The sequence below is a fragment of the Oncorhynchus gorbuscha genome, linkage group LG15 (genome assembly GCF_021184085.1).
Source record: "Oncorhynchus gorbuscha isolate QuinsamMale2020 ecotype Even-year linkage group LG15, OgorEven_v1.0, whole genome shotgun sequence".
Classification (NCBI taxonomy): domain Eukaryota; kingdom Metazoa; phylum Chordata; class Actinopteri; order Salmoniformes; family Salmonidae; genus Oncorhynchus; species Oncorhynchus gorbuscha.
In genome coordinates this window covers 46,300,486-46,319,772 of record NC_060187.1, presented here as the reverse complement: position 1 = coordinate 46,319,772, position 19,287 = coordinate 46,300,486, and the positions used below count along the sequence as shown (strand labels likewise).

At 44.0% G+C, this 19,287-nt stretch overlaps 1 protein-coding gene across 5 annotated transcripts in view; it reads right to left on the bottom strand.

Moving 5' to 3' along the window:
- Positions 1-19,287, bottom strand: part of LOC123997391 (inaD-like protein) — a 144,115-nt gene that overhangs the window by 66,718 nt on the left and 58,110 nt on the right. For 3 of the 5 annotated variants that reach the window (XM_046301563.1, XM_046301566.1, XM_046301564.1), the window contains 7 exons: positions 18,864-18,929; positions 18,582-18,653; positions 14,463-14,577; positions 14,167-14,229; positions 12,665-12,775; positions 12,138-12,197; positions 10,825-10,931 (listed from right to left, as the gene is read on the bottom strand). In XM_046301563.1, coding sequence (XP_046157519.1) covers positions 10,825-10,931; positions 12,138-12,197; positions 12,665-12,775; positions 14,167-14,229; positions 14,463-14,577; positions 18,582-18,653; positions 18,864-18,929 — 594 coding nt within the window. The remainder of the gene's footprint in view (positions 1-10,824; positions 10,932-12,137; positions 12,198-12,664; positions 12,776-14,166; positions 14,230-14,462; positions 14,578-18,581; positions 18,654-18,863; positions 18,930-19,287) is intronic. The other 2 variants (XM_046301565.1, XM_046301567.1) reach the window with 1 other exon arrangement.

Below are 19,287 nucleotides of genomic sequence, written 5' to 3'. Positions count from 1 at the left end.
AATCGTGAGAGTCGCAATACATATCGGAACCTAAGTATTGTGATAATATCAAATGTTGAGGTCCCTGCCAATTCCCAGCCCTACCAAGCATGGCTCAGATCCGGTTGGTTCTTGAAACTCTTATCAAACTAAAGGGAGGTAAAAAACATTCTAAAGATTGACTCTGAAAAGTGTTTTAAGCTATGCACATTGACTAGTTTATAAGCAACATTGAGAACAGCAACAGCTCTTCAGACATCACATCAATTTTCCTACCTAGAGCTTGACAAAACACAGGCTGACCTACCCTTCACACACATATCCCCACACCCACACACCAAGAGAAAGCTGAGCTCCCGTCACCACCCTAGGTACCCACACCAAACACCAGCTAAAGGGACAGTTCACCCCAAAATCAACATAGAAACCACCATTTCACACTACACCAGAGGAAACATCAGATATTGTCAAATATCAGGACGTGAATGAATGACAACTCAGTGGGCCGGTCCCAAATGGCAGCCTATTCTCTATATAGTTCACTACTTTTGATAGAAAAGTAGCGAACGACAGTATGACGTGAATGTGGTGCCATTTGGGACTGAAACAGTCATGTCTCATGTTAAAGCCAATACTTTTCATGCTCTGTCTTATAGCCCGTCACCAGGGCTCTAGTAACTGAACTGCTATTGTTTAGAGTTCTCCTGTACCCTTGCATTCCAACAAGTCCAAAAAGCACTATGTGAGCCACAGAGCAGGACTGCAGCAGCGGAGCGACAGACGGGCTGTGACTGCAGCAGCGGAGCGACAGACGGGCTGTGACTGCAGCAGCGGAGCGACAGACGGGCTGTGACTGCAGCAGCGGAGAGACAGACGGGCTGTGACTGCAGCAGCGGAGAGACAGACGGGCTGTGACTGCAGCAGCGGAGAGACAGACGGGCTGTGACTGCAGCAGCGGAGAGACAGACGGGCTGTGACTGCAGCAGCGGAGAGACAGACGGGCTGTGACTGCAGCAGCGGAGAGACAGACGGGCTGTGACTGCAGCAGCGGAGAGACAGACGGGCTGTGACTGCAGCAGCGGAGAGACAGACGGGCTGTGACTGCAGCAGCGGAGAGACAGACGGGCTGTGACTGCAGCAGCGGAGAGACAGACGGGCTGTGACTGCAGCAGCGGAGAGACAGACGGGCTGTGACTGCAGCAGCGGAGCGACAGACTGGCTGTGACTGCAGCAGCGGAGCGACAGACAGGCTGTGACTGCAGCAGCGGAGCGACAGACAGGCTGTGACTGCAGCAGCGGAGCGACAGACGGGCTGTGACTGCAGCATTTAAGGTACCCCTCCCCTGCAGTGAGAGACTACGCAGACAGACTGGCTCTCAGACAGACAAAGAAGGACTAGGTACACAGACACACACAGACAGACTAACAGGCTTTTTGACAGACATACATACAGGTAAGACAGGCTGGGCCTTAGTACCAGTCATTGTGACAATGATTGGGGTATAGCTGGCTCTTGGCCCACTTCAATCCTTAACACACACACGCGCTGTCCAAGAAACACAACACACTGGAGACTTCACACTCACACACTGAGTGGCATACACACACACACAGAGAACCACATGCGCACACACAAAGTGAGTGGCCAGCGTAATTAGAGAGCAACAAGAAATCCATACCGCCTTCCGCCACCCGTCGCAGCAATTATCAATCACTCAGCTCACATCACATATGGACAGGGAGTTAACGTCACTATCAATCACCCATCATACTATGACAGGTGGGATCCATTTATAATAACGTATAATTGTTATCATTCTATGCCAGGCTATATTCATAAAGGGCTAAACCCTAACTTCCACTTAAGTTAGATTTTCACTTAGTCATGCATTGATGCCAATGGGAGAATGATTTGGATGCTAGGATTCAAACCCCATAGACAGTTGTGTGATTAACATACCACTGTGGTGGTATTAACGTTCCGTTGTCTCATACTCAATATGACGTTTGAGGCAGCGTTCATATGCATGTAATGCTAGGTAGGGTGTTGTGATGAAAGACACACACAGCCACCTGCCAACGGGCAGAAACATGACTAGTCACTCGTCAGAGCTGAGAGCAGGGACACAAACTGATGAGGGTCCAAAATGGTGACACTATTTTATATCGCACATGCAAAAAATAAAAATAATAACATCCATGTTAGGGGGAAATGCAGGTTTTAACTAATTAAATAACAAAGAATATGATCTACATGATCAGTCTGTTTTTAAAATAAAAAGTAGATCATGTGAACCTAACTCGCAGCTAAAAAAATGTAAAGGAAGCAATCGAATGTTATTTGTTGCCTAGACATTACTAAATGACACTCAACTCTTGAGAAAAAAACAATACACTAATATTGCAGTTAGCCACGACAGCCTTTATAATAGAACGCTTGTGACCTCACCACTTAGGAAAAAAACATCTTAATGAAGAAATAGAATGAAACAAACAGGCATTCTATTGTTGCTCTATTTTAGTGGCCACTATAGTAGACGTCAATCAAGTGCACAAGGCTCCATATGTGTGCAAAAATAATCCCCCCTCACTCAGTGTTACTGTCAAATTCAACACAACAAAAGCAATATCTTTGGGCTGCACTGCACATTATTACATTGTACACTTTCTGCCTGTGGACTTTGTTCTACAATGTGCCAGCAGAGCATGAGACCCTTTGTTGGCGAAATGGATCTCTTTCAGGCAGAGAGTACTCCTGGCATACTTCGTTTTATCCACTGTATAGAAAAAGTGAGAAAGAGGGAAAGTGTGGGGGGTTCCTTTCACCTCTATAGTGACATCCATCTTAAGCCAGGTCCAGCTACAGCTACACTTGATCCCTGAATACACTTGTTCAACAAGGCCTCATTTTCACCTAATTCTCATTCTGAAAATTAACCACAAACTGTAGAGAGAAAACACTACTGTTGGTTCACAGATTGTAGTTAGTTCATTAGTTTTTTAACATTTCACACAGATTGGCAGGGTCCAGAAAGCAAATAACACATTATAACTAGAGGAACAGGAACATTACGAGCTAATACTATAGAGAATTGGTTAGGTTACTAACGCTAGCTAGCTAGGGGTCTGACTTTATTAGAGCCAGCAAATCTTCACACCATAAACTCTATTTGATCAGCTAAATTTGCTAATGTTGCTCAACATTTCTCTGGCTAGCTAACAGAGAATTTGATCCAGCTACTGTAGCAAGATACTTAACAATTCTAACCATTCTTGTTCCACCACTTCTCCCTCACCTCAAACAATCTAAATGCCGGTTGTTTTTTGGTTACAACTCGTGAAGTACGCTTCATCACTTCACCCCCGTCTCCGTGGTCAGGCGTCTCACCTACCTCTTCGTTATCGTTCAGGGGAAGCGCTGCTGTTAACTTCTTGGATATAGGGGGCGCTCTTTTAATTTATGGATTTAAAAAAGTTCCCATTTTAAACAAGATATTTTGTCACGAAAAGATGCTCGACTATGCATATAATTGACAGCTTTGGAAAGAAAACACTGACGTTTCCAAAACTGCAAAGATATTGTCTGTGAGTGCCACAGAACTAATGCTACAGGCGAAACCAAGATGAAACTTCAAACAGGAAGTGAGCCAGATTTGAGGCGCTGTGTTCCAATATCTCCTTATATGGCTGTGAATGCGCCAGGAACGAGCCTACACTTTCTGTCGTTTCCCCAAGGTGTCTGCAGCATTGTGACGTATTTGTAGGCATATCATTGGAAGATTGACCATAAGAGACTACATTTACCAGGTGTTCGCCTGGTGTCCTCCGTCGAAATTGGTGCGTAATCTCCAGCTGCATGTAATTTTCCATGTGATTCAGAGGAGAAACCAAACTGCCACGAATGACTTATCATCGAATAGATATGTGAAAAACACCTTGAGGATTGATTCCAAACAACGTTTGCCATGTTTGTCGATATTATGGAGTTCATTTGGAAAAAAGTTCAGCGTTTTGATGACTGAATTTTCGGGGGTTTTTCTCAGCCAAACGTGATGAACAAAACGGAGCGATTTCTCCTACACAAATAATCTTTTTGACATTTGCTATCTAACTTAGAGTCTCCTCATTGAAAACATCCGAAGTTCTTCAAAGGTAAATGATTTTATTTGAATGCTTTTCTTGGATTTGTGAAAATGTTGCCTGCTGAATGCTAGGCTTAATGCTATGCTAGCTATCAATACTCTTACACAAATGCTTGTTTTGCTATGGTTGAAAAGCACATTTTGAAAATCTGAGATGACAGTGTTGTTAACAAAAGGCTAAGCTTGAGAGCCAATATATTTATTTCATTTCATTTGCGATTTTCATGAATAGTTAACGTTGCGTTATGGTAATGAGCTTGAGGCTATAGTTACGGTCCCGGATACGGGATTGCTCGTCGCAACAGGTTAACTGGCAAACTGCCTTTCCACTCTCCCGCTGTCTTTCCAGAGCGCGCGCTAATGCTGTAACTAGCAAATTGGTTGTCTCATCTCTCTTCAGTCACTTGCTGCATTCTGTTGTTATGTGAACGATTGGCTGAGTCTTGGATACAGCCCTCGCCCAAACTTTCCTCGTCGGATCTACACGAATCACGTAGGGCACCTACTTTGGATTCAGAACGGTGAATTTCGCCCCGAAAGGTGACTCGTTTGCATACATGTGAAAGAGAAATGTAGCTACTAGCTAGTAGACAGGCGCGAGCGTGGTGCGGTAGTGTATTGTGTGGACGGTAGCCCCTCGCAAGATCACAAAGAACTGGCAGAGTGGTGTTGCTGAATCACTAACAGTCTACTTCCTCTGAAAAAGAAGCCTAAACTACCAAGTGTCTCACACTCACCTACCTGGGAATCCCCCTTGCGCCATCTCAGCACATGACTGAACTCAGGAACGTGCACAAACGTATAAGAAACAATGGAGGTACATGGATAAGCACTCAAGCCTCTCTTGACAGACACTGCTGTTAGAATATGATAACACAAAGAGACACACTACAGACCTCAGCATCTAGTCAACATGCTTCTTCGCTCTCACAGCGACTTCGCTCTCACTGCCTTGCAGTGACTTCTATACGCCTCTGCCATGTGTAATTTATAGATTTTTCCTATGCAATGACAGTCGAATCAATCAAGAAAACAGAGGCAGTACTATACCAATGCACATTGTCCTCTTGCACATTGGGGACACATTGTAAACCAGCGAGACTTAAGGAAACTAACAGAAACTAACAATGAGCCACCGCAAACATGACTAGTTACATGTGACACGCGCACACACACACACCAATTATGTTACAGCGATATGTTAAACTACACACACAGCAGTGGTGAAAAGTACTTTAAAGTACTGAAGTATTTGGGGGTGGGGGGGGTCTGTAGTTAACTATTTATATTTTTGACAACTTTTACTTTACTACATTCCTAAAGAAAATGTACTTTTTACTCCATACATTTTCCCTCACACCAAAAAAGTACTAGTTACATTTTGTATGCTTAGCAGGACAGAAAATGATCCAATTCACAAACTTATCAAGAGAACATCCCTGGTCGAGAATTTTAAATGATAGGGAATTTAAAATTATTAATTATTTTGATAAAGTATATTTTAGCAATTACATTTACTTTTGATACTTAAGAATATTTAAAACCGAATACTTTCACTCAAGTAATATTTTGCAGTGTGAACTTTTACTTGAGAAATGTTCAATTAAGCTATCTTCACTTTTACTCAAGTATGACAAATGGGTACTTTTACACCACTGACACACACACACACACACACACACACACACACACACACACACACACACACACACACACACACACACACACACACACACACACACACACACACACACACACACACACACACACACACACACACACACACACACACACACACGCAAGCAAGCATGCACACACAACAATCAGACACCAATTTTGCACCAACTCAAACATGCTTTCTGGTTTTGCAAGACTACAGTACAGTGACTCCACACTACAGTGCGATCCCAACTGTTATCTTCTCCAAGGACAATGGCTTCACTGGGGGCAAGCAACTGTTCAAACTAGGCTGCGATACCAGAACAGTAAGAATCTATACATCGACGGAGGGAGGACTCCATGAAGCGCCAAGAGTCAGGGACCCGCCTGAGCCCCTGCGATAGGCTGAGCAAGTCTAAACCACGCTCAGCCTCTACTGTGATAGACATTGTCCCAACCAGTCTGTTGGCCTATCACAGTATAAGAACACTGTTTACATACATCTGGTCAGTTCTCTGTTCTGCCCTGCGTGGTATTACAGTGAGCCCGTATATACAAAAGTTGCATTTGCCATTTATTACTTAGCTAATAAAAAATACATAGTATACAATCGGTGACTCATTGTTATATTTATCCTGATACCAGATTCGAATTTACGCAATTCTAACCATGTCTGAGCAACAACCAAGCCACGTAGTCGAAGGAATTGTCCGTAGAGCTCCGAGACAGGATTGTGTAGAGGAATAGATCTGGGGAAGGGTATCAAAACATTTTTGCAGCATCGAAGGTCCAAGAACACAGTGGCCTCCATCATTCTTAAATGGTACAAGTTTGGAACCACCAAGACTCTTCCTAGATCTGGTCGCCGGGCCAAACTGGGAAATCAGGGGAGAAGGGCCTTGGTAAGGGAGGTGACCAAGAACCCAATAGTCATTGACAAGAGCTCTTGAGGTGCTCTGTGGAGATGGGAGAACATTCCAAAAGGACAACCATCTCTGCAGGACTCCACTAATCAGGCCTTTATGGTAGCCACTCCTCAGTAAAAAGGCACATGACAGCCCGCTTGGAGTTTACCAAAAGGCACTTAAAGGACTGTCAGACCATGGGAAACAAGATTCTCTGGTCTGATGAAACCAAGATTGAACTCTTTGGCCTGAATGCCAATCGTCACGTCTGGAGGAAACCTGGCATCATCCCTACGGTGAAATATTGTGGTGGGAGCATTATGCTGTGGGAGACTCGTCAGGATCGAGAGAAAATTGAATGGAGAAAAGTACAGAGAGATCCTTGATCCGAATGTCCTTGAGTGGCTCAGCCAAAGCCCTGACTTAAACCCAATCAAACACCTCTGGAGAGACCTGGAAATAGCTGTGCAGCGACGCTCCCCTTCCAACCTGACAAAGCTTGAGAGGATCTGCAGATAAGAATGGGAGACTCTCAAAATACTGGTGTGCCAAGCTTGTAGAGTTATGCCCAAGAAGATATATATATCAATATATATATTGATAGAAAACACTAAAGTTTCCAAAACTGTTAAAATAATGTCTGAGTATAACAGAACTGCTTTGGCAGGCGAAAACCTGATAAAGACCCATCCAGGAAGTAGGATTTATTTTTATTTTTGTAGTTTTCTATTGCCTTTACAGTATCCATTGACTTAGGACTCAAATTGCACTTCCTATGCCTTCCTCAAGATGTCAACAGTCTTTAGAAATAGTTTCAGGCTTCTATTCTGAAAAATGAGGGAGTAAGACCAGTCTGAATGAGTGGACACTACAGTGGCCTAGAGAAAGGTGAGCTCACCTTTCTAGTTTAAATAGACAACGTTATTGTCCGGTTGAAATATTATCGATTATTTAGGCTAAAAACAAACCTTAGGATTGATTATAAACATTGTTTGACATGTTTCTACGAGCTTTGTGACTGCATTTGAGCCTGTGCATTACTGAACAAAACTGAGGTTTTTGGATAAAGAGAGAGACTTTATCGAACAAATCAAACATTTATTAAGTAAATGAATGTCTTCTGAGTGCAACCATATGAAGATCAAATATAAGTGATTCATTTTCTCTATTTCGGACTTGTGTAACTCTTCTACTTGGCTGGTTACTGTTTGTAATGATTTGTCTGATGGACGCTGTTCTCAGATAATCGCATGGTATGCTTTCGCCGTAAAGCCTTTTTGAAATCTGACACCGTGGTTAGATTAACAAGGAGATTATTATTAATTTATAACACTTGTATGTTTTATGAATTTTTATAATGAGTATTTCTGTTTTTGAATTTGGCGCTCTGCAATTTCACTGGATTTTGGCCAGGTGGGACGCTATAGCATTCCACGTACCCTAGTGAGGTTAAGCAATAAGGCCCGAGGGGGTGTGGTATATTTAATCAATAAGGCCCGAGAGGGTGTGGTATATTTAATCAATAAGGCCAAAGAGGTGTGGTATATGGCCATAGCTAAGGGTTGTTCTTTGGTACGATTCAACGCAGAGTGCCTGGACGCAGTCCTTAGCTGGGGATATATTGGCCATATACCACAAACCCCTAAGGGCTATTGCTATTATAAACTGGTTACCAACATTAATAGAACAGTAAACAAATATTTTTGCATCATATCCACGGTATATTGTCTGATATGTTTCACTCAAACAGCATCCAGGACCCAAACTGCGCTGGCTGCCTCCTCAATTATTCATCCGGCTAGAAGACATGTTGCCAGGCTGGGATAAATGCCAGCTCTGGCTGCAACACACATTTCTCTCTCCCTCCTCCATTGCCTGGCCACTAGTGAATCGTCTTCCCCGCAGTGTTCTTTCCAACCAGAACCGTGGTCCAGATGGTGGCATTCATTTACTTTAACGCTGCACACATTGATTCAGAGTGCACACACACACACACACACACACACACACACACACACACACACACACACACACACACACACACACACACACACACACACACACACACACACACACACACACACACACACACACACACACACACACACACACACACACACACACACACACCAGTTCAGTCCAAAATACTTTGGCATCCCAGAACCTATAACTCAAGGACGTACATCACAAGGGAGAATGGACTGTGTGGTTCTTGGGTCTCACCCACTTTGTAGAATTCAATGAAATTTTACACCGATTTTGGAGTTATACAGAGGACTTTTAAAATGATGTATATGCCTATTTGAAGTGCCTGTCCCTGATAGCAATTATCTAGCCGGCCAAACAAATTATTCATGCATAGAACAACAGGCATTATGCGTTGTGTCCTAGTGATTATTGCATGATTACAGCTGACCACATTCGTGACAAATTCATAAAATCTTTATTAGATCAACATAAAAATCAAATGAATGTCCCAAATGTCAACCTATTCCCAACATAATGTACTACTTTTGACATTAGCCCTTCTATCAGGGGAGACTTCCATGTCCAATAAGAAAGAAAAACAACGTGCAAACGTTTTGCTACTGTGCGCTCTAATGAATACACATGGGTCATATTCAATACACATGGACATGGTCATATTCATTCTGGCATACAGTAGAAAAACATCATGCCACAAACTTTCTGGCCAAGCTATTGAGTACCTCTAGGCCTAGATTTGACTACACTAGATGTTGAGTGCTACCTCGTAGCCTATACAGACACGTTTCTGTGTATTTCTTGGGATTACGTCACAGCATTCATTCAGAACCACTCCACGTACAGTAGTATTAACGTTGCCAAACAGGCTCGTCTTTGTTGAGGATTTCCAGTGAGTCATTTCCACTGAGTCATTTCCACATGACACCGGGGTTCAAACACTATTCAAAATAATTTCAAATGGCTTTATCTGTGCTCAATGGACCTTACCTGGGTTAACGGGCCAACAGCATAGTCACAAAACGGCAAACCCCTGGAGTAAGGTAGATTCGAGCGAATGATCAAAGTAATTCAACGTTTTCGAATAGTATTTGAACCCAGGTCTGGAATCAGTATGCTGTGACAGTCGCCCCCAGCGCAGCCCTTCCATTTACCACCCATGGTCTTGATCTAGGATCAGTGTTTGCCAATGTCCATTGTCTTTACAATGCCTTTTAAAAGGTTGAGCTAACATTTACAGAACTAAAGCAGCAAAGATAGTAGCAGAGGCAACTGTGTCTGGCAAAAAAATATATCATTCAAGAAAGTCTTAAAATGTACCCGTCATTCCTAACAATTCCATTTCAACAATCACTGTGACATCTACTGAATTAATGTAGCGTTGATTGCGGTGGAGATGACGCCAACGTTTACCTCATCTCGCCCCACAAGCTGTCAGAAGGAAAAGCTTTCATAACCTGTGTGTGTGTGTGTGTGTGTGGTATTTGTGCGTCCGCTCTCCCATGTGGAGGAGCAGTTGAAAGAGGCAACCCTTCGGGGCACACTGGACAGACAGGCGTAAGCCACCCACTATAATAGCTTAGGGGAGGTGAAGCGTTGGAACGAAAACACAGCAATGAGCTCACCTCCATTCCCTACGAGTTGCAGCTTCACTGACTTTGTTGATTGTTGGGAAAATCGGTGGAGGTGGTGAATAGGGAACACATTGTAAGTATAGATTGGGTTTATGTAGTGTTTTTACACCGGGGGCTTAAAGCACTTCGGCATTGTATGGGTGCTGGAACTCTAGCCTGGAATCCAACTATAATGCTCTGTTTCACCATCATTTACCTTGTGGGAATCCAGGCTAGCTTAACTCCAGTCAACACCTCTAATGGAGGGTCTGAAGTCTGAAGGGACCAGGGCAATAGAGTGGAGCTCAGAGCCAGACAGGGACAGTTGATTGACTTTCACTTAAATGGATAGTTTAACCAATTGCTCAAATGACTTTCCAAGATCCAATAAATATTCAAGTAATGCTGTAGTTTAGGTGAACTATCCCTTTAAGGCTTATATACACACCAAGGCAAAGTTTTCATTGGACGTACCCAAGAACACAGCTGAAAACTGGTCAGAGGCAACACAGTTTACGATTGGTCAAGAGAGCAAAGACTGACCTTTGGCCTCTTCCAGCTCCTCGTCCTGCTCCTCTGTCAGCTGACTGGGGGGGCCGGTAGGGCGGGGGGAGTCTCATCGGGGGAGGGGCGCCTCCTACTGCTGTGTTCTGCAGATTAGAAAAAAACAAAAAAAAAACACACCATGCTTCTCAGAAACATCAAAGATATGAATCACAGGTGTGGGGCTAGGGTAGACACGGGATAACTACTGCCCCGCGAGCCAGAACCAGCCCGCCACCCAATTAAAAAGCTGCCTGCTGTGGATTTCGTTTATTTTTTTAAATAGCCAACTAACTGCACAATTTAGTTGATAGAACCAGTGTTACGGCTGTCAGGATCAAAGGGATCCATCCCCGACAGAGTCTAAAGTAGCTTTCTTCCTCACCTCCTACCATTCATCTGCACCGAATCAGAAGGAACCGTACAGGTGACTTGAATGTCTACCTCTCTGCTTGAGGAAGTGTTCACCCAAGATGAAAGGTGACCCGGTCCTTGGAAATGTCAAAGAGGGCCTGCGCCTCCAGGAGTGAGGGGAAAAGGGAAGGAGGATGAAATATACCCGAAAGCACTCGAGCATCTCCCTATCGCAATAAAGTGTTTGGGAAATGTAACTGTGCAGTACATGTGCTGAAATGTGAAAGTGCTCCTCGTCTACATTCTCAGACCTCTAAAATGGGGTCAATTCCCTAACATCGTTCACTGGCAGCGTCGGTCCCCATCCTTCTCATATGCTTCCCCTCCTCCCACATTATCCAGAGGGAGATACACACGGTAGTCCACAGTTGGACTTGGGACACAGGAGTAAAGAACGTAATCAGAGTATCTGGATATAATTAAAACGCCTTCCTCCTTGTGTTTAACAGTCCTTCGTCCTCCAGAGACGGACGTGACGCTAATAGAAATCAAAGCTGGGTCTGTTAATGCCAAATGATTAAGGTTTCAATTCATTGCCGGCTGACAGTGTCGTAATCAAGCTCGTCTCACTCGGGCACTTATAGAGTGATGAGACTTGATTGGCTCTCGATTGAGATCAGGCATTTCCTGAAGCTGGGTTGCAGTGTCGAAACTCTCCTCCTCTCAACCTCAAACTTTATTAGCATGAATGACAAGGTCACTGTTGCTAAAGCAAAGACATCAACAGTAAAAAAAATATAATAATTGTAATTCCAGAAATGGGTCTCACACACACACGACAGAGTTTAGGGTTTCTATGTCCTGGTAACATAAAGGGACAGACAACAGAAGAAGTTATAACCAAGCCCGCCACATTTCCACCACCAGAAAAACTTTGTCAGAAAGTGGGGGCTGCTTACCGGCATGACTCTCCTCTTTGCCTTGTGTTTGTTGTAACTGGGCGCGGTTAGCGAGACAGGCTGGAAAGAGAAAGACATGCAGACATAGGTGCGCGCGCACACACACACACACACACACACACACACACACACACACACACACACACACACACACACACACACACACACACACACACACACACACACACACACACACACACACACACAAAGGCACAAAGAAAGAGAGTCAAACTCCATTCATGCTTAGATAAGACACCAAGCACCAGCCCAAAATAACAAACCAACTACCAGACATTCTGCCAGAAAGTATAACCTACAAGAGAGGGAGAGGAAACTTGGTGAGCTCCACCAAACCAATTCTCTAAGGCAAAGAAGGGGGCATGGGTACCTCTGCCTTTCCAAAAGACAACCAACTGAGCATCAGAGGGACATAAAGTATATATATTCGGGTTGTGCTCCTGTGTGTGCGTGCGTACCTATGTGGGTGCACACAGACGTGTGTGTGTGTGTGTGTGTGGTGTGTTTACCCGCGGCGTGGCAGTGAGGCTCTGGACGATGAAGACCACGGGACTGGGAGCTGCCTTGATGGCCTGGACCGCATCCTCATGGCTGGCATTCTGGAGGTCCACACCTGATACCTGACACATGCACGCACACACAGAGAGGGGGAGAAGGAGAGAGGGAGAAGGAAGGACAGATAACATAGAAATAAAAAGGGAAAGCATGAGATAAAGAGGGGTGAGGAAATAGATGGAAAGTGGAAGGGTATTGAAAAATAAAATAAATGGGCAAGAGAGAAAAACACGACAGAGAGAAAACCACAACAGAGAGCGAGAGAAAGACCACGACACCGAGAGAGAGAAAGAGAAAGACCACGACAGAAAGAGAGAGAAAGAGAAAGACCACGAGAGAAAGAGAAAGACCACGAGAGAAAGACCACGAGAGAAAGACCACGACAGAAAGAGAAAGACCACGACAGAAAGAGAAAGACCACGACAGAAAGAGAAAGACCACGACAGAAAGAGAAAGACCACGACAGAGAGAGAGAGAGAGAAAGACCACGACAGAGAGAGAGAGAGAGAAAGACCACGACAGAGAGAGAGAGAGAGAAAGACCACGACAGAGAGAGAGAGAGAAAGACCACGACAGAGAGAGAGAGAGAAAGACCACGACAGAGAGAGAGAGAGAGATAGACCACGACAGAGAGAGAGAGAGAGAAAGACCACGACAGAGAGAGAGAGAGAGAAAGACCACGACAGAGAGAGAGAGAGAGAAAGACCACGACAGAGAGAGAGAGAGAGAAAGACCACGACAGAGAGAGAGAGAGAGAAAGACCACGACAGAGAGAGAGAAAGAGAAAGACCACGACAGAGAGAGAGAAAGAGAAAGACCACGACAGAGAGAGAGAAAGACCACGACAGAGAGAGAGAGAGAAAGACAGAGAGAGAGAGAGAAAGACAGAGAGAGAGAAAGAAAGAGAAAGACAGAGAGAGAGAAAGAGAAAGACAGAGAGAGAGAGAAAGAGAAAGACAGAGAGAGAGAGAGAAAGACCACGACAGAGAGAGAGAGAGAAAGACCACGACAGAGAGAGAGAGAGAAAGACCACGACAGAGAGAGAGAGAGAAAGACCACGACAGAGAGAGAGAGAGAAAGACCACGACAGAGGGAGAAAGAGAAAGACCACGACAGAGGGAGAAAGAGAAAGACCACGACAGAGGGAGAAAGATAAAGACCACGACAGAGGGAGAAAGAGAAAGACCACGACAGAGGGAGAAAGAGAAAGACCACGACAGAGAGAAAGAGAAAGACCACGACAGAGAGAAAGACCACGACAGAGACAGAGGGAGAGAGCGAGAGGATACAAACAGAGGTCACACCAACCTGTCCGGAATCGCTGTGACGCCTCATTTACATTTCTGTAGCATTGACATGTGGTGTTCCACTACCGTTGCTACAGTGTTGAATTAGCTTTCCTGTATCATTGCAGTGTCACTGCTTTAGCGCTGTCATAACGTTCTCCCCTCCTCACCTGCAATATCTTGTCTCCGGTCTTCAGCACGCAAGTGCGTCCCGCTGGGCTCTCCGGCAGTACCTGTTCATTTAATTCATTCATCAATGTTTTCTCCAAAACATACAGGGAGACAAGTTCAAAATAAATATCTGCATCTGTACACCGACGTAAAGCTACATTCTGGGATTACATTTGTATTTATTTTTTTAAACACAGAGGGTTCCCATTATTCTTTTGTTACACAGCTTCACAAATCACTGAATAGCTTTAGGCTTAAAAAAAGGCGGAGGGAGGGGTGGGGAGAACGGCGTCACCTGTTTGATGAAGATGCCCTTGAGTTCCTCTCCATTCTTCAGTCTCTTGATGACGCTGTGCCCGCCCACAATGCTTATGCCAAGGGACTCTCCCTCCTCCTGCCACACCTCCACCCTTGAAGCACGTGGGCACAGTAAGTACAAACAATCGAGGGCAAGCACACACAAATACAAGCCTATGCACACAAACACACCAAGCCTGTGATCTCGATCACTCGGGCAACCTTGCCTACATTCATTTTGTACAAAAAACAAAGAAGAAAAGGCCATTTAATAGGTTCGAGTCAAGTGGCAAGAATTCTCCATGGAAGAGGCGTACACGGTACACACACACACACGGAGGTACCCTACTAGAGACCTTGAGTTTGACTTCTCCTTTAACTGTGATATAAATCACATACTAGCTTCAATAAGTAAGCTGTAACATTTGTTTGCAGAGTTGTTTGCGTGTGAGCGCCAGTCTAAATAGATAGCGTCACAAGTCAAGCTACCTCCTTTATAAACTGAGGATTCGAATAGATCTTCAGTGTTCTTCCATTTTGATGAATGGCTAGCCCACTGTCTGGTAGGGGGGGGCAGGGGTCAGCTCATATCACGTCACATATCACGTTTAGAGCCATTTGGGTAATGCATTTACTTCACGTCTGGCATCATAACCACGTCATAACAGCTGACAACCTGTCATATGGGGGTCATAACCACATCATAACAGCTGACAACCTGTCATATGGGGGTCATAACCATGTCATAACAGCTGACAACCTGTCATATGGGGGTCATAACAGCTGACAACCTGTCATATGGGGGTCATAACAGCTGACAACCTGTCATATGGGGGTCATAACCACGTCATAACAGCTGACAACCTGTCATATGGGGGTCATAACAGCTGACAACGTGTCATATGGGGGTCATAACCATGTCATAACAGCTGACAACCTGTCATATGCGGGTCATAACCACGTCATAACAGCTGACAACCTGTCATATGCGGGTCATAACCACGTCATAACAGCTGACAACCTGTCATATGCGGGTCATAACCACGTCATAACAGCTGACAACCTGTCATATGCGGGTCATAACCACGTCATAACAGCTGACAACCTGTCATATGCGGGTCATAACCACGTCATAACAGCTGACAACCTGTCATATGCGGGTCATAACCACGTCATAACAGCTGACAACCTGTCATATGCGGGTCATAACCACGTCATAACAGCTGACAACCTGTCATATGCGGGTCATAACCATGTCATAACAGCTGACAACCTGTCATATGCGGGTCATAACCATGTCATAACAGCTGACAACCTGTCATAATATGGGGTCATGACCATTATATTTAGACCTGTGACATATTTTGTGTCATGTTATGGCTGGTTATGACACCTACACAAGTGTCAAAACTACACAAAACCTACCACACAAGGCAAAACATTCCATTACACCGTAGCCTACTTGTCAACAGTATGTTCATGTTAAATACATCAATTTTGGGGGGGATGAATGCAGGAACAGATTTCAGGAGCAGGACTGATGACTGACATGAGGGCGTGTATGTGATAGGCCTATCTGCCTTATATGAATATGATGTTCATAATGCTTCTTGACAGTCATCAACTGTACTTTCTTAGTCCAAGTAAAGTGACACAGGATGGTCGTAACGCGTCATGACAGTGTCGTACAGCGTATTTTCTACAAGTGGTTTAAAATAGGATGAGAAAAAAACACGACTAAACAATTCATTACCACAACAAAAGGAATTGAGAAACTTAACTTGAACAAATATGAGTTGACACTTATGGAGGGGTCATAACCAGCCATAAAATATGGCACTGTGTGACAGGATAGTCTAAATATATGGATCATGATGGTGTCATGACCATTTTATAACAGGGTTATATGACCTGTTACGACATATGACATGGTTATGACTGTGAAATCACGTGTTATGACACAGCGTCATGTAAAGTGTTACCCTATTATGTATAAGAATAGCTAAATGTACTAACACTTAGTTTTGATGATTTATGGTTGAATTATAATGGAAAATGTATGGAAAATGCTTATTTATGTGTAGACATTTTGGAAACGGTTATTAGACTTTGTGTGGAATATCCGTTTATTTGCTTTTGTGACACCTGGTGGCCAATTGCTGATTTACCTGTAGAGTGGATACAAGTAGTCTGACCATACTGCTCAAATATTGGCCTCCATTAATTGGATATTTGAGTGATATAAAATAAAAGTTACCTATACCTCTGACAAGTTTGAGCGGTTTAGGCTAATTTCTCATGCTTTGTGGGCTCTGCCTGTCAAGCAACATTAGGACGCATTTGCCGATGTACTATTAGTTGACAAGGTTTACTTTGCAAGCTTCCGGTAGAAACTATACAGTTGTCCAATCCTAGTACTAGACCTAATGTACTTTTGTTCCCCAACCAACGTAGGCCTACCTAGCAAAGTTGGTTAACGTTATTCCCTTTTCAATATTGTTTTTAAAGAGTGTTTCATCACGATTGCTTGGACTATGTCAAAATGGGTAGCTCCGTAATAACAGATCACTTCAATATGGCTAGTTAAACTAACTTCCAGGAGATAATAAACTAGATGGCTTTACAGTTCATATAAGAAAATCAGTCAATTGGAGAGCAAGGCCCAGTCAATCAGAATTCATTTTTTCCCCACACGCTTTTAAATTATTATTTTTTTACACACAGTATCATCAGCTGTCCGGGTGGCTAGTCTCAGACAATCGCACATGTGAAGAAGCAGGATGTGGAGGTCCTGGGCTGGTGTGGTTACACGTGGTCTGCGGTTGCGACGCCAGTTTGACATAGTGCCAAATTCTCTAAAAGTACGTTGGTAGAGAAATTAACATTCAATTCTCTGGCTACAGCTCTGGTGAACATTCCTGCAGTCAGCATGCCAATGCCATGCTCCCTCAACTTGAGACATCTGTGGAATTGTGTTGTGACAAAACTGCACATTTGAGAGTGGCCTTTTATTGTCCCCGGCACAAGGTGCACCTGTGTAATTACCATGCTGTTTAAATCAGCTTCTTGATATGCCACACCTGTCAGGTGAATGGATTATCTTGGCAAAGGAGAAATGCTCACTAGGGCTCACCAGGGCTACAAACAAATTTGTGCACACAATTTGAGAGAAATAAGCATTTTGTGCAAATGGAACATTTCTGGGGTCTTTTATTTGAGCTCATGAAACATGGGACCAACAGTATATTAGTGGTGATGACAGTATTCCGACTGAAAACTTCACCAGGACGAGGACTTGCCGATCAAGCTCTTATCAAAAGCTAAATGACATGCTGTTTGCTTAGCTGGCTAGCTACATGCCATGTGCCAAATGGATAGGCTACCATCACGTATCTGAAAATAAATGACCAATTGATGTTTACTGATCATGAAAAACAGAGTTACATGCTGTATAACTGATGGACCTAAAATGGTCACAATTGTTTTGCATGGAATAAAAATCGGACAATCCTTTGAAAACGGCACGTAGTTAGTAGTCAGTGGTTTAAGAGAAGCTGGTCCCCCAGCAACCAAATCAAATGCTCTGCAGCGTATTGTGAGGTTTTATTGATAATTACCTCGTTCATCACCTAATTTACCTAAGACGATATCCACGATATTGGACAACCTCACATTATCATTTGGCCCATAGGCTTGTGCGGGACTTGCAAAGAGGGGAGGGGGGGGTCTACCGCTCCGCTTCCTGCTTCTTAGTATCTTTTCTAATGAGTCTCCCTTGTGAACTTAAGCATCTGACGTAATTACAGGATATTTTAGTTACGGGTTTCCAAGATAATGCAGGCAGAAACCCCAAACTAGCGGCATTTTATAATCCATAATAATGACAGACGCAGGATTTCGTCCAGTCACAGTTCATTCTACATTGCTGAGGGGAGATCGACACAGGTGTGACAATATTGGTGAATACAGCACGGTTTCGAATTCTGCTCGTCCAAAACCAGGCACACCCATGATCTAAAACTACCCATTTTAAGTGAACCGTTACGCCTCTGCTAAAGAGCATCTGCCCAGGTTCTCATTGAAAAGACGCGGTCTGTAACACAGCAGAGACACTCACCTGCGTGGGGGTCCCCAGTGGCTGAACGCAGGGGTTTCCTCTCCCTCTCCTTCCTCCCTCTCAGGTAGATCACTAAGAGCAAAACACGCAAAATGTTGTCGACCACTAACTCTGTATGTTCTATTTTCCTGTATCTGCACGCCGCCTGCTTCCCGCTGACCACTGCAAGGTCTCTTAACCTCGAACGGCATACATTACATACAATAAAGGTTTCAAGGGTGAATGTAGAATGTGAATGAATGGAATTTAATCTGGCTCTACAGATGTGCTGTGTTCTCCTACCTGTGTTGTCCTCCTCCACCCTGGCCCCTCCTCTTCCTCCTCTCCGAGTCAACCAAACGCACCGAGCTACAGGAGACCAAATCAACCATTAGGTCATCAATCATTATATTGTCCCAGAAATGTGTTTGTGTGTTTAACGCAATACATTGTTATTTTACGTTTTGAAGTTGTAGGTGTGCATATGAGTAAGATACCGTATGTAACGCATTAGGATACGGGCAATTCCACGATAATGGAATTATGCTGCGAGACAGTTTTCACTTCAAAAGGGATACTTCGGAATGTTGTCATTTAAGCCCGTTGTCTACTTCCCTAGAGACAGGTGAACCCGTGCATATCATTTTTATGTCTCGGCGTCCAGTATGAAGGAAGTCAGGAAGTTTTGCGTGCCAATGTTAATTAGCAGATATCGTACACTTCCAGT